The 16,093-nt window shown below is 43.2% G+C and overlaps 1 protein-coding gene across 2 annotated transcripts in view; it reads left to right on the top strand.

Annotated features, from left to right (window-relative positions):
* The window catches only part of tet1 (tet methylcytosine dioxygenase 1), a 37,347-nt gene extending 21,594 nt beyond the window's left edge, over positions 1-15,753 (top strand). For both annotated transcript variants that reach the window (XM_086180055.1, XM_086180056.1), the window contains 10 exons: positions 1,577-3,773; positions 5,872-5,962; positions 6,491-6,584; positions 7,361-7,569; positions 8,043-8,193; positions 8,412-8,501; positions 11,375-11,512; positions 11,607-11,783; positions 12,235-12,379; positions 12,482-15,753. In XM_086180055.1, the coding sequence (XP_086036181.1) occupies positions 1,577-3,773; positions 5,872-5,962; positions 6,491-6,584; positions 7,361-7,569; positions 8,043-8,193; positions 8,412-8,501; positions 11,375-11,512; positions 11,607-11,783; positions 12,235-12,379; positions 12,482-13,542 (4,353 nt within the window). In that variant the 3' untranslated portion in view covers positions 13,543-15,753. The remainder of the gene's footprint in view (positions 1-1,576; positions 3,774-5,871; positions 5,963-6,490; positions 6,585-7,360; positions 7,570-8,042; positions 8,194-8,411; positions 8,502-11,374; positions 11,513-11,606; positions 11,784-12,234; positions 12,380-12,481) is intronic.
* The last annotated feature ends 340 nt before the right edge of the window (positions 15,754-16,093 follow it).

Below are 16,093 nucleotides of genomic sequence, written 5' to 3'. Positions count from 1 at the left end.
AAAGCGCATAGACCTGCTTCAAAGCATGCGCGAGGTGTTTTCATATTGAAATATTTGCAGCATTCTCAGCACATCTACGCTGTTTACACAGTTTCATCATCTCCAACCACTGTTTGTAATACTTTACAGCTGAACTCATCACATTTTGTTTGGATTCCTTGGCTTCAAAACAATCTTTAGCTACTGCACATCAATCATACAACATATGCAACAAAAATCTCTTCTTGTCAGAAGTCATGGTTTAGAGTAAATCAGTTTAGCAAAACAAAACATGTCTATACTTCACTTTGAGTATTGCAGATTGCAGAGCAAAATACCTCCTTAATGTAACTTTAACAACCGATAAAGGAGATTGCTCGGTATTAATCCTCCTAGTCCTCAGCACCATCTTCCACTGCTACAAATTTAATTGAGGGATTTCAGCTTCATGAGGATTTTTACACAATTGTTCCTGCTTCATGTCTTATTTTTAAATGCTGTCTTTACCGAGAAAAGAAAAAAACGTTCTTCTGCTCATTAGCAGTCACATATGGGATGTAATTTTCTTCACTCAAAATGTTCTTTGTAACCCATATCAAGTTCTGGATGTCTCCAAACTTCATATGTGGACCTGTTAGTGATCGATTTTCAATTGCAATATGGCTTTTGAGAGTTGTTGTGAGAAAAATGGGACAACTTGCATATGTGAGATGAAGCATTTTTATGTTTAGACTCTCTTAATTTGCTGTCTGTATTTGCTTTAAATATACAAAATACTTCTTATTCCTTGTCAAGCGTTTTATGTTTGTACTTGTATTCAAAAAGAAACTTTGTAGTTTCTTTTTGAATACTTGCAGTTTATATCACTCCTCAGCTCTCAGTTTGGAGTGCTGTATAATGAATAATAATAGTTAAAACATTTGAAAAACAACAACGAATATCAAAAAATTCCATCACAATGTAAAATAACAACAATAAAGCTAAGGATTAGCCACTTTAGGTGTCAGCAAACAGTTAGGAAAAGCAAAAGCTTTTCAACTTCTACCCACTAATATTCTCAAAGTAATGGATATGATTTTTGTGTGTGTGTTTGTGTGTATGTGTGTGCATGTTCAGCAAGGCTGGAGCCAATCAATGCGTCAATACTATGCGCCTTTGGATGGTCTTTGCTCTGCTGGCAATCAGTTTTAGCTGAAGGGTCAAGCAGAGCTGCTCTGACAAGGTTAATCACTCACCTAACAATGCACAGTGGTTAGCAATGGAGGGAAGCTGTGTGAATAATCACATGTTCTTGTGTACGCATGCAAACATGCCCAAGAACACACCTGTTCCCTCATGATCCACCGGTAGTGACATGTTCAGGCTTCCTCTTGAGTGAGCTGAAAGGCTCTGGTTTCTGCAATATTTATGGAAAGCAGATTCTTTGTTTTCACATGCCATTATATTTTCCACAGCCTTGGTATTGGTGGCAACAAATGCTCTTGCCATGCTGGGAGGCAATCTGTTGTAGTGTGAGTGTTGAGAACAAGCTGAATCACTGCATGCTGCCAGATCTTGTTGAGTCACCACTCTATTCTTGTTTATCTCTCTGTCTCAGGTGGTTCCAGGGAGTGAGTCAGTAAATGGCAAAGGCAAAGCACAGATGGATGACACCCACACGGCAGCAGAGGAGGAGGAGGAGGAGGAAGGCCACATACCTCATACACAAGCTCCCCCCATCATCCCCTCACATGCCCACAACCTGGCCTCAGACCAAGGCACACGGCCAGCACTTATTAAAAGAGAGCCCGGGCTCCAGCTGACCAGCATTGCACTTCACCAACGAGTATGCTCTTCTGTGAACTTTCAGAATGGTTCTGTTGAGAACCTCACAAAACCCAACGGTGCTAATGTGACCACCGGGTCACCCTCTGACCCGAAGTCTGCATATCAAAGGACTATGATGGCATCAGAGCCTCAGAGGTCTATAATAGCTGCCATCCCTAAAGACTGCTCTCAGAATGGACCTAAGACTCCACCAGAGGACACCGAAGTTCCACTAAAGAGGATCAAACTGGAGGAGCCGTGGGCGTGGGTCAATGAACAGACCGCTACACAGCTGAGTGATAAGGACGAGGTCTGTGAAGACCCGCTGTCAACGTTGGCGGCTGTGGTGTGTCTGTCTGTCACAGAGAGGAAGGGACTAGAGGAGAAACTTTTCAGCTCACGTTCTTCCATTCTTCGCTCCATCAAACATGAGCCACCAGATTTGCACTTAATCAAAGAAGAGCCAGAAGATCTGCAGAGTGATTTGTGTCACAAAAGCACTCCCATTAGCCTGCAAAGAACACCCCAGATTATCAAAAGTGAATCTCCTCCAAATGTCTTGCTTCCAAGTGTGCAGTCTTTAGCAGAGAAGAGGAATCTTAGTTTTGATCAGGCTATTGCTATTGAGGCCTTAACTCAACTGGCAGCTATACCTCAAAGCACCCCAGTGTCTATTAAAGCTGAAAGCAAGTGTGAACATCCTATCTCTGCGGCTTCCCCATTGACAAACTCCAAACCTACAGCAGCAATCCGCTACAACAAAGTCTCGGTCATCAGCTCATCACTTCACCAGACGTCTGTAATACACCCTCCTGTGGCCAGACAAGGGAATGTCATCCAGCGCTGCCAGGGACCTAACTCTCACACAAAGCTGTCAGTACAGGATCTCTTAGAAGCCAGCACAGACAGCAACAAAGCACCCTACAGGCGGGCAGAACAAAGCTTTGGCTCTCATGTCATCAAATCAGAAAGCAGCTATAAAGATCCCAGGTTCAGTAAAGACCATGAGAGGCTGTTTTGGGAGGACAGAGAAAGGGTGGTTGGTAAAATGAGTAGGGGCCAAGATGAGGAGGAGGTGGCAGCTCAACTGGCAGACCTAGCCTTCATCATCCAGTCCCGACAGAACCAGCAGTCAGAGAACAATCCCCCAAAAGGAACCCCAGTGTCAGCCATCAAATATAACTACAACTCACAGCTACCCCCCAGTCAGAAAAGGACCCTCATAAAGAAACCTAAAACTACTCCTTCTAAGCCAAGAAAGAAGAAAAATGATGGACTACATGAGGGGATCAACCGCAGAACCCCCCTTTCAAAACGCATCGCAAATGGAGATGCATCCCATAGGAGCAGAGGCCAGAAGTTTCTCCAGCAGGGGAAATCCGGTCCCCATAAGAGAAACCTGTTTCTACCTCAGGCTCAAATTGACCTGAAGAGATACATGGCTGAAGCTCAGGAGAAACTCATCCATCACACTCACACACACAATACAGCTCCGTTGGGACAGCCGAATCCTAGCTATAGCACTCTGACCAGGATCAACCACACTCTTGATCAAGAGAACCAGGCATTTATCTTCTCACATGGTCCACTCCACCACCATAACCACACTACAGGAGCAGGACAGGAGAGTGAAAGGTGTTTGTTAACTCAGGTAGTGCAGCCCTCGGGCAATCCTAACATCAGCCCAGCTAGTGCTTCTTTCCTCAGCCATGCATCGTACCCTGGTTTGACTAACGGCTTCTCAGGGGCTAGTCAGTCACCCCCTCCAAGCCAGCAAAGCTACTACAAGCTGGAGAGGTCAGGACCGGTCACTGTCCTGTCAACATCTACTGACGGGGATCAGGGCCACTCAGCGGAGTCGACTCCATCCAAGAACAGTGTCAACAGCTTCCTGGAGTCTCCTATGGCTTTCCTGGACACGCCTACAAAGAACCTGCTCAATACACCTTCCAAAAAACTGTCTGATCTTCCATCCTGTCAGTGCATGGGTGAGTTGCTGCTACCTCAGAACAAGCTGGTATCACACTGGATACGCTTCCCTTCACTTTGTGATTAATTCTGAACTGCTAGTTTGCTCATGAGTAATATTAACCCTTTCCACTACTGCCACTTTGACCTACAGAGTAAACGCAGGTGTGATAAGTAATGTTTACTATGGTCTTGCTCCATTTAAGCAGAGTCTGTGAATAGCTGTGACATATAATACACAATAAATCAATGATACATGTGTTTACATCCTATGAAATGTCAAAACTGCTGCTGTGAAAAGGGCCTGCTGCCTTAGACCTCCCATTTTCTACTCCTCTTGGTCTCTCTGATGCGCATACATATAAATACACACTTCATGTCCTGATAATATGGCTGCGTTTCTCTGACAGGAGTGGTGGATATATATACTGTTAAAAGTTCGTTTGATTTTCGACAGAGATAATGTGATTTTACATGGCCAAAAAAAAAAGTCACCACCTTGTTTTTTAACCCAAACTGGGGAAGAGAGAGGCTCCTCATTTCTCAATGTCGTGACATATATCTGGTGGCTGTGGAAAAAGTGTTGCTGTGTTTCAGAGGAATCAGATTATTGGCCTGCATTATGCAAAGAAAACATCTAAGGAGCTTGCTGATACTATTAAAATTGGGTTTAGAGCTGTTCAATGCAATATTAAACCTTGAAGGATAGTAGTGGACCATCATCTTGGTGGAAGAAATTAGGTGGGAAGATCCCTATTTGCGAAATGTAATCATTAAAAAAAAATCAACAGTAGAACTTCCAACTATGTTTAATACTAAAAGTAAAAGCATTTCCATATGCTTGCTGTGAAAAGAACTCGAGGGATTGTGACTAAACAGCTGTGTAGCCTTAAGAAAAACATGTATCAGTGAGGCTCATTGGAAAAACAAAAAAGGGTTCACTTTCCTAGGAAGCATAAAAATTGGATTCTGGGGCAGTGGAAATAGGTCATGTGGTCTGATGAGTCCAGATTTACCCTGTTTAAAGTGATCAGTGTGAGAAGGGAGGCAGATGAAGTAATGCAACCATCATTCTTATTGCCTGCGTACAAGCCAGTGATCAGCTTCAGCTAGTCAGGTCGAGGTTTAGCAACATTATGTGCCCCCCAGCTAAACACCTGTATATACTGAATGACCAGGATTACCATCAATGGGTTTTTTTCTTCCCTGATGGCGTGGGCTTATTCCAAGACGACAGTGTCAGGATTCATTGAGCTTCGAATGTAAAAGAGTGGTTCAAGGAGCATGAGGTATCATTTTTACAAATGGATTAGCCACTACACAGTCCAAACCTTCCCCCCACTGAGAGTCTTTTGGATGTGCCGGAGAAGATTTTGTACAGCAGTCCAACTGTCCCATCTGGACAAAAATAAATAATGTTGCATGGCGTAAGCTTGCTAAAAGTGGTCCAACAAAATATTAGCCTGCATGACTTTTCTTTCTTTCTTTCTTTCTTTCTTTCTTTCTTTCTTTCTTTCTTTCTTTTTTTTTTTTTGCTCAGGCAGTAACTATTGTCAATTTTTAACTCTCTGTCCCTGTACATCCACAATCCACTCCAATAATACAATACAGTAAAATACTCAGACCTCAATAAATGTACAGCACACACCAGTAATATTATAGAATACTTTTATTTATCCAGGATATCTGTACACGTTGTACCAGTATCTCATGGGACTGGGGCCCTCAAACAATCAGGTCATTGTGTTATTTTTAAACACAATTAGCTCTTTTCACAGCAGTCATTTTGACAGGTCATGGCAAGAAAACACAGGTATAATTACTCTACACTTAGTAGGGTTGCTCTTATATCCAATAGAGGTCAAGGCTGTATCAATGTGATATAATTTCATTCATTATGTTGATTTGAGTATTTGCTCTTCTAAATCAAATTTCTCACAAAATATTTTCATAAAATTTTGAAATTTTAGGTTTCAATAGACTGTACCATTATGATGAACACGGTTTTAATTCCTTGTTGTGGGATTTTTCATACGTAAACAGATATCGTGATACATTGATGTTGAAAATATATATATATATATATATATATATATATCTCCTGGTATTTCTTTACAGACCAAATCAGTGAAAAGGAGGAAGGCCCTTACTATACTCACCTTGGAGCAGGACCCAGTGTTTCTGCAGTGAGGGAGCTGATGGAAAACAGGTAGAACGATTACTATCACAACTACTATCTGTTTACGGCTGGGCATGAGTGGGTGTGTTTACCTCCAAACATGCTGTTAGTCTGCTACTCAACCGTAGTAGTGGAATGGGGCAAAGTTACAGCCAAGAAGTTATTAAGGTTATTAAAGGAAGTGCTGCTGAGCTGGCTCAACATGTGCTGCTGGGTGCACTCCATGTCTACACACACACACACACACACACACACACAAACACACACACACACTTGCACACTCACACCCAGTATGTTGAAACAGGAAACCCCCCTGACAATTTGGCAGAAATAAGATGACAGTCTGTTAAAACTTAAGTTTTTTTTGTGACAAACGCTTGAGTATTAGTACCTGCTGCCTTTTATTGATTGACCCGCATTTGTTAATGCCTAGGTTTGGGTATTGTCAGTTGCTCTCATTTATTTGCAGTGAAGTCGTGTCGAATATGCATCGTCAGAGGCATTTTGTTTGTGGTTCTCCTGTACACATTTCATTAAAGTTGCTCTTGTGTGTCACAGGTATGGCGCCAAAGGAAATGCAGTAAGGCTGGAAGTGGTTGTTTACACTGGTAAAGAAGGAAAGAGCTCCCAGGGGTGTCCAATAGCTAAATGGGTATGTGGCTGGTGTTTTTGTTTATCGTAACTGATCCGATCACATCCACTGATGTCCTTTGTTTAAGAGGAAATATGTATCAATTCATGCACAAACAGTGACACACTATTTGTATTATAACACATTTCAAAAAGCCTGTAGTGATATAGTATAAGTGGCGCAAATATATAGGTCAATTGGTTTGTCAGGAACACATCCAGGAATAGACCCAGCCCATTGGATTTATTCTTCCTTGCATGTCTTTCATGTCTGACTGACACAGGTAAAGTAAATATGTTTAATCTCTGCACAATCTGAGCGTTAGACCTGCTTGTGTTGCTTGTAATGAATACGAACATTTGGAAGTTGAAACTTCACAAACAGAGGTAATGTTGGTGTCTGCTCCACACGTGGATACCAAGTGTAAGTTAACTCACTCAGAGCTGTCAACTTGTGATCAGATCACCTGGGATGCATTTTAATGATGGGTCTGAACAGGACCTTAGTGTCCTGAGAATGTTTCCCATACATTTGTGCATTTTGTGGGACCATTTTTTGTGTATTTAGAGGCAGGGACAGACTCACTCTGCGGGTCTTAAGTCGACTACACACAGCCCTTTTCTCTAAATATAACTTTGTTCAACCTCTAAACTTTGACATGTTTGAGATTATATCTGCAAGTACCCATTTAAAATTTCCTTCACCCAACAGTTTAGTTTGGAAGGCCTTTAAGAGCAAAACTTTCGCCACCTAAATGAAAAACTGTAATTTTATTATATTGATGTATCATCTGATAGGTGATCCGGCGTGGCAGTGAGGAAGAGAAGCTGCTGTGTTTAGTCCGCCAAAGGCCGGGTCACCACTGCGACACTGCTGTGTTGGTCATCCTTATCCTGGCATGGGAAGGAATCCCCCGGCCGGTGGCAGACCATCTGTACAGGGAGCTCACAGAGACCCTCTTTAAATACGGATCCCCCACCAGCCGCCGCTGCGCCCTCAATGAAGAGTTAGTGCTTCTTCTGTTGCCTTCAAATAATAGTGTATTTTGCCTGTAATGTTCTCAAAAATATATGTCTTGAGCTCACAAAGAGGTTTTTTTGCCTCCTGCATCACTTATTTGTAACTCCTAAGTGCAGAAAGAGCAGCAATCTGTTGAACCATCTAGCTCACTTGTTCATGGTAGCACAGAATCAGATGTGCATGATACTTGAAGATGCGAGTTTGTCAATTGATGTTTTAGGATAGTTTTGCTGTTGTTAGCCATCAGTCAGCATTAGCGTCAAGCTTAATTTATGTGGCTGGCTTTTTCTGCCTTCTGGAGTCACAAATAAGTGCAGTATGAGGGAAAAAAAAACACATTTTTGTGAGTACTTGAAAAGCAAAATACACTTTCTAGGCAAAGTGATGCTTTACTAAGGGCAATATGTCTTCCCAGCTCTTGCCTTTTCTTGATCTTCCTTGCTCCCTTTCTTTGTCTAGTCGTACATGTGCGTGTCAGGGTTTGGACCCAGATACCTGCGGAGCTTCATTTTCCTTTGGCTGCTCATGGAGTATGTACTTCAATGGATGTAAGTTTGCTCGTAGCAAAGTCCCCCGCAAGTTTCGTCTGCTTGGAGACTATCGGGAAGAGGTGAGTCAGAAGCCATCACCTTTTCTCCCTATTTGTTAAAGTTTCCTGGTTCTATAGCGATATGAGGTTGAAGGCATGGTTTCTAACGACTTACTTGGGCAAACGTTTGCCTCCTGGTGGCTCTCGCTGAGTATGACAGTCACACTTGTAGGCAGACTTTGAAAAAAAGGAGGATTATGTATTTCCTTTCTAATCTACAGCCTCTCTATTCCTTTCAGGAGGAGAAGATAGAGGGCAACCTCCAGAGTCTCGCCACTGAGCTCGCACCACTCTATAAGAGTCTAGCTCCTGAAGCTTTCCAAAACCAGGTATGTAAAATTAACCAGCTCACACACTCACCACACACAGTCCTTCGCTCTCTTTGGCAAGTATTCATAAAATTCCACTAGATTGATTTCAAGGTGCCTGTCTTTGTTTTCAAATTCCTGCACAGTTTATGCTCCAGATCCCAGCATTCCACTGACTCTCTCTGACATTAGTTGTTTGTCTCTACGGCACGCAAGTCTACGGTGATGCTTCATTTAGCTCATACACACCCAGACTCTGGAACAGTCTGCCTGTAGATTTAAAAATATGCACTCAGTTGGACAAGAAAACCTTTTACCTACAAAATGTTACCGTTTTAGCTTCAGTGTAATATTTGTTAATTTTCTCATTCATTCAGACCTTCATTTAAGCCTCCAAAATCATTCAGGTTTCACTCACCTGGAATAGTGTTGAGCTTCTGGTTCCCTTGTCTCCAAATCAGTGCCTGAAATATAATGAACTTTACATGACACTTCATCCAAAGAGTATTTTGCCTTTCAGTTACTAACAAATGTCTGTTGAGCTCAAACAGATGTTTTTCAACACTGCATCACTTCACTGTGACTCCAGTATGCAGCAAGAGCCAGCCACGTATCTGGAGCTTGAATTCAATGACATGTCATGGCCACCTACTACAAACAACAGCAAAATAGTCCAAAAATGTCAATCCATCCATCCATCTTCTTCTGCTTATCCGGGGTCAGGTTGAAGGGGCAGCAACCTAAGCAGAGATGTATTGTCGGGTATTGGACCACCTGATTCGGGCGGTCCAATACCACATACTCCCTGAGCAGCCCCCACAGGATTCCCCGAGGGACACAGGATTCCCCGAGGGACACAGGATTCCCCGAGGGACACAGGATTCCCCGAGGGACACAGTCCTCGTGGATCCAAGGTTCGACTGTCTGACGCACCCTCCTCTCCATAACCCCCAAGGAGACTTTACCAGGGAGGCTGAGGAGTGTGATCCCACGATAGTTGGAACACACCCTCAGGTCCCCCTTCTTAAAAAGGGGAACCACCACCCCAGTCTGCCAAACCAGAGGCACCGCCCCTGATGTCCATGCAATGCTGCAGAGTCGTGTCAGCCAAGACAGCCCCACAGTATCCAGGACCTTGAGGAACTCCAGGCAGATTTCATCCAGCCCCTGGAATCTGCCACCAAGGAGCTTTTTGATCACCTTGGCAACCTCAGCCTCAGAGATAGGAGAGCCCATCATAGAGTCCCCAGGCTCTGCTTCGTCATTGGAAGATGTGTTGGTGGGATTAAGGAGGTCCTCAAAGTATTTCCTCCACCAGTCCACAACATCTCGAGTTGTGGTCAGCAGCACACCGCCCGCACCATACAGGGTGTTGACAGTGCACTGCTTCCCCCTTCTGAGACAGCGGATGGTGGTCCAGAATCTCTTCAAAGCCATCCAGAGGTCGTTCTCCATGGTCCACTTACTGTAACTCGTCCTATGTCTGAGTTTTTGCCTTGGCAAATGCCAAAGCCGCACACCGCTTGGGCTGCCGGTACCCGTCAGCTGCTTCCCGAGTCCCCATGGCCAAAAAAGTTCTGATAGGACTTCTTCTTCAGCTTGATGCTGTCCTTCACTGCCAGTGTCCACCAACGGGTTCAGGGATTACCGTCTCGTCCACCAAGTCAAACTCCAATGTTCAGGGATTGAGCTGAGGGGCAACAAGTATTGTCACTCCTGCCCTTTGCCTCGCACTGTTGGAAAGGGTAATTGAGTTGAAGAGTCCAATCCCTCTTGAAAGGACTGGTTCCAGAGCCCTTGCCTTGTGTTGAGGGGAGTCTAACTGTATCTTGCCAGAACCTCTCAACCTCATGCACCAGGTCAGGGTCCTTCCCCACTAGAGAGGACATTCCGCGTGCCCAAAGCCAGTTTCTGCAGCCAACCGCTCTTGACTGCCACCCATCCCACACAGCACCTGACCCCTTTGGCCCCTCCCAACAGTGGTGAGCCCATTGACAAACTCGATCCAACTTTTTTTGATCATCATTGGGATCTTTAGAGCTACTCTTAGTTTGGTCCCTTTCCGCCTAGGACCTGTTTTTCTTGGGTGACCCTACCAGGGGCATAAAAGCCCAGGCAACTTAGTTCTTAGGATCACTGAGACATGCAAACTCCTCCACTACAATAAGGTGGTAGCTCAAGGAGGAGAAAGTCCAAAAATGTGTTACAGTTTATTTGTTCTTCGCTCAAATCAAAGAGTCTGTTGATTACTGACCACACAGATGAATAAAGAAGATGTGGATTGTACCAGATCATGCAAACAAACACAGTTTTGCTTTTTTTAGTTGTATTAGCTTCAAGCTAAACAGCCGGCTCTTCCTGCTTTCCAGAGTCACAAAGATGAGATACAAGTGGCAAAAATGACTTTGTTAGCTGTAAACACCTTTTTGTGAGTACTTGAAAAGCACTCTTTAGTTTTTTTGGTGAAGTATCTCTTTAAGATATTTCACTTTTTCACAGTGCTAAGAAGTGGCTAAACGAGGCTACAGTGGTTGTTGAGAACATGAAACGTCATCACCTCAAAACACAGGTGAAACGTGGAACTAGTGGTGGTGACGTTTCATTGTATTTTCAGAATTGTTGTCATCATTGATATCAGTTTGTTTTACATATGTTTTGTACTGATTTGTATTTGTTTTACATTATCAATTTAATGTCTGTCTTTGTTTACTTTTTCATCTTTTGTATTGAATCTATGACCATTATAGTTCCATATAGATATATTTTTCTGTGTTTGTTTCCCATTTCTCTTGAACATTGCTTTAGACTTTTTGGTTTGACTGCATCTAGTATCTAGACTGAGTCATCACCACACACCAACCTTTGGTCATGTCATGTCTTTTGACCTCTGCTAGGTGGAACACGAGGAGGCTGGGGGAGACTGCCGGCTGGGCTGGAGGGAGGGACGCCCTTTTTCAGGAGTCACAGCCTGTGTGGATTTCTGTGCTCATGCTCACAAGGACACTCAGAACATGAATAATGGCAGCACTGTGGTAAATATTCGTGATCTACCTTTCATGAACCTACGTTACCTTCACCCTACCTCAGTCTGGTCAGCCAGTTAAATGTCTCCATGCTCTTTTTCAGGTTTGCACTTTAACAAAGGAAGATAACCGTGCAGTCCGCAACATACCAGAAGATGAGCAGCTCCATGTTCTTCCTCTGTACAAGATCTCTGACAGGGATGAGTTTGGTCAGGTTGAAGGACAGTGGGCCAAGATCCGCAGTGGTGCTCTTCAGGTTCTGTCTGCTTTCCCTCGAGAAGTGAGTGAACATAAAAGCAGCTTTTGCTATTTATTTCTGTCATTTTTCTTCTTTTTTTTTCTCACTGCAACATTACTGGTTCAGGGGATTTAGAGCAAAAAAAAACCTAAACAGTAAATATTTGTGGATACTAAGAAAGTACAACAGCCTTGGTCTGATGTCCACACACCCACACACACAAAATTGGCCATGTATGCAGTTGGGAAGCTGGATGAGGGTGTGTCCTTGTCACTGCACTGGCACCTCCTCTGGTTGGGATGGAGGGGAATGTAGGGAATATCATGATCATCCCACTCTCTGTGTCCCCCCTGGTGAAATCTGGTGAAAAGATCCAACCTGACACATGTAACCGAGGAAGCATGTGGTAGATCACACAGTGCTCCAAACAGTGGCAGAGGATGTGAAAAATTTGTTGAAAAAACTGTCATAATTAACATTTTGTATTTACCAGGTGCGTCTACTGGCTGAGCCTGTGAAATCAGCGCGTAAGATCAGGCAAGAAGCCCGTCTGAAAGCTCAAGCAGAGAGGTTGGAGAAGAAGCTTGGGTTGACCCCTCTCACACCTTCAAAGGTCAAGAATGAAACCCCCAGCAAAGGTGGGTCCTAGTCTCTGGTTATATTTATCTGCTTAAATAGGTAATTCATCAAGGCTTCTGTTTGAGATTTAAATATGTTGTTCTACTCTCTCTCTCAAACAGAGCAACCACCTTATTTTAACTCCTACAAACTACCACCCAGACCTGCCAGCGCTGGAAGATGCCAACCCAGCACTTATAGCCAGAGCACCAGCAACTATCCCTCTCCAGGTGCAGGGGTCACCTCACAGAGGGAGGTCATGTCCCCCAGCCACCATAGTCTGCCTGGCCTCCAGCTTGGACACAATGGCTCAGCTCTCACGTATAAGATCATGAATGACAGCATGAATGGTCACTCTCCAGCGGACCGGAACGTTCCCAAGAACCACTTTGTGGATCCAGCAGAACGTATCCCTTTACATAACTCCCTTGGTGACTACCCTCATGCTTTTAAAACTGAGCCCAACGAGGTGCACTCTCCTCTGCGGAGACCCTCCCCCAGTGGGAGTGCTCCTCCTCCTCCCTCCTCCTTCTCTCCTAGACCTACCTCTGAGGGCCTCTACAGCAGGCTCAACGGACTCCACAGGGCTGTAGGAGATGTCAGTGCAGAAGTCAGGGGTCATGGCCCCTCTCCGCTCTCATCTCTCCCCCTTCCCCCACAAACAATCCCCCTTGAACCAGAGGAAGTTAAGCAGGAAGAGGTGTGGTCAGACAGCGAGCACAACTTCCTTGATCACGACATAGGTGGAGTAGCTGTGGCACCATCACATGGCTCCATCCTTATCGAGTGTGCACGGCGGGAGCTCCACGCCACCACCCCTATTCTCAGGCCGAACCGCAGCCACCCCACGCGCATCTCTCTGGTCTTCTACCAGCACAAGTCTTTAAACGAGCCAGGCCATGGGATGGCGATGTGGGATGCTAAAATGGCTAAACGAGAACGGGACCGGGAGGAGGAAGAAGAGAGATTAAGGATGGAAGACTGTTTGAATAAAGGGATGGGGAATGGCAATGGTGCTGGAGGGGTGGAGCTGGAGGAGGAAACGGGGGAGGAAGCAGTGGAAACAAGGAGGATGATGAATGTTCCTACTCGACAAGCATGGACTCTACCGAGGGACGGCGTCATCACTGTGTCACCTTATGCTCTTACCCAAGTGACGGGTCCCTACAACCGTTGGACTTAGTCGACACGTTTTACACACAAACTCCTACACCCCCGTGCTTTTGCCTTACCTCAATCAACTTCAAACTGCTATGTCGTTCTCATTTTGCTTTTCTTAAATCTGTCTGTTCACTTTGTCCTCCTTCATCTCTGCCTTCAAAGCGATGAGGGAGACCAAAGTTTGTTGTTTTTTTTTTTTAACTGTGAGTTTTTTGGTGTTGGTTTTATTGTAAAGAGATGGTGCTTTGAAGCATTTTAAAGACGTTTTTAAAAGTTTTTAAAACTGGTTTTATATACATGATTAAGAACAACAACAAAAAAGATGTGATTATTTATTCTGATCATAACGATTTCTATTTAATTCCTGGTGTAAGCCTGTTTACTGCAAGATTTCTATGATAACCTGCATTATGTGTTGATGCTCAGAATCGATGTTGTACAGTAGGATTATGCTCCTTATTTCAGCCAGTAGTTCTTCAGAAGAGGAATTTTACTGGCTTTGATGTTTGTGCCATTCTCACTGTACCCTTTGTTGAGCAAACTCATTCATAGCATCATTTAGACTAATATCACAAATATATTTACTACGGATTATCACATGTAGCACTGTGCTTTTCCTTCTGCTGCCTCACACTTTCTGTCGGCAGTTAATGAAAGAAATGTACTTCTATGGTTTGTTGTTTTGATTGTTTTCTCCATGTCAGGATGGTTTGTCTTTTATTTACAGATGTGTGACATATTAAGAAGCACTTTTTTTTTTTTTTTTTTCCTAAACTTAACTTGAAAAAAGGTCCCAATCCATAGGCCTAAAATATGTATGTACAGATAAGAGATATATATGACCTGTTAAGCATGAACCCTGTTTGAGTTCACAGTATTTTTGAGTTTATTCGATTGAAATGTGGCGTACAATAATTTAAGGAAATTTACATATTGAAAAAATGATGAGAATTACTGAATTACTGCAACATTAAAGTGCGTTTCGTTACGGGCACTTACTGTACGTTCTGGAAAATGAATTTTAAAGTCTTTCAGAGGGCACAAGAGTTATTATAGGATTTCAAAAGTTCTGACTTACTGTACATTTTATTGGTGCTAAAGAGACCTCTTACGGAAATTACAAAGTGTCAGACGTGTCAACAGAATATCAAGTTTTACATGTTCATAAGTCTGGATTTCTGTGTTTGTTCATTCTGAGTCATCCAACTCTTTCCTCTTTTGTCTCCTCTCTCCTTTTTTTTGGAAAACCACTCATAATGGGTCATTAGATCCCACTTGGATGGTTTTCTAAGATAATTTTGGGTGCTTGACCCTTGTGAAGACTTTGTTTACAGCTTTTTATTAGCTTTCTTACAGGGTCTGAATAAAGGGTGGTTCCTGGTGCGTCAGGATTTTACTGATATCACCCTTAAAGAAAAAGATTTTAAGAACTCATCAGCGAATTTTCAGCACAACTGACCTTCACACTAACACTGGCAGCATAATGTTTTCTATGCTAATGTATTTGGTGCTAATAGGACAAGATGTCAAAGTTCATTCATTGACTCAGCCTGGTTTTATACTGAACAGTGATGACATGGTGCTCTGCAAACGCAGCACAGACTGATCTCGTATATAATTCAACACAAAAGTTGTTTCGTCAATTCTTTGGTTGATCACAAGCTGACAGCAGATCAGGATGCTGCTGGATCTCACCTTTGGTCATGTGGATTTTTTTAAAGTTCCATTTAAATGCAAATTATTTTCCACTTGAGTTAAAAAGTCTTCCACAGATATCCTGACAGTTCCCCAATACTTAGCTGGGAAACTCACACACCAATTAATTGAATGTAAACTGTTTGAAATCAGTTGATTTAGGTCGAAGAAACATTTTGAACAAAGCAAATTTACTGTAACCTTTCATTTTGATTTTCTGTGGGGATATTATCAGTCCAGATTACACAACTGTATTGAAAGTCTTTTTATCAACGAGGAGCTATCAACTAGCACCAGCATTCAAAAATTAGAGAAGAAACCTTTAATACTCAAAACTATGTAAATATGTATGTGAATTATATTGTTTTTACTGTACTGTGTTTAGACAATGGATGCTCTTGCTTATTTTGAAACAGAATTACTGTATGTCGCTAAAAGTATATCCATTTTAGACTTGAGAAGAGAATAAATTTAGCATTCCTTTTACGGATGGCTGATCTCTTTCTGGATTGTGAAATAAAGTCATATTTATATTTTGAACTCGAAAATTATGTCTTCTGTCCTCATTTGTTTTCTGCTTTTGCTGGTTTTTATAGACATATAGGGCATCACGGTGGTACAGTGGTCAGCACTGTGGCCTCACAGCAAGAAGGTTCCGGGTTTGAGTCCCGGCTCCAGCATGGATCTTTCTGTGTGGAGTCTGCATGTTCTCCCTGTTCCCGTGTGGGTTCTCTCTGGTACTCCAGCTTCCTCCCACAGTCCAAAGACATCAAGAGGGGACGAGGCTGATTGATACTCTAAATTGACCGTAGATATGAATGTGAGTGTGAATGTTTGTCTGTCTCTATGTGTTGGCCCTGTGATGGACTGGCGATCTG

This window comes from Aulostomus chinensis, chromosome 16 (assembly GCF_037954235.1).
Source record: "Aulostomus chinensis isolate RoL2024-O1b breed Wild chromosome 16, RoL_Achi_v1.0, whole genome shotgun sequence".
In the NCBI taxonomy this organism is placed as follows: Eukaryota; Metazoa; Chordata; class Actinopteri; order Syngnathiformes; family Aulostomidae; genus Aulostomus; species Aulostomus chinensis.
This window is presented reverse-complemented; position numbering and strand designations above follow the sequence as displayed.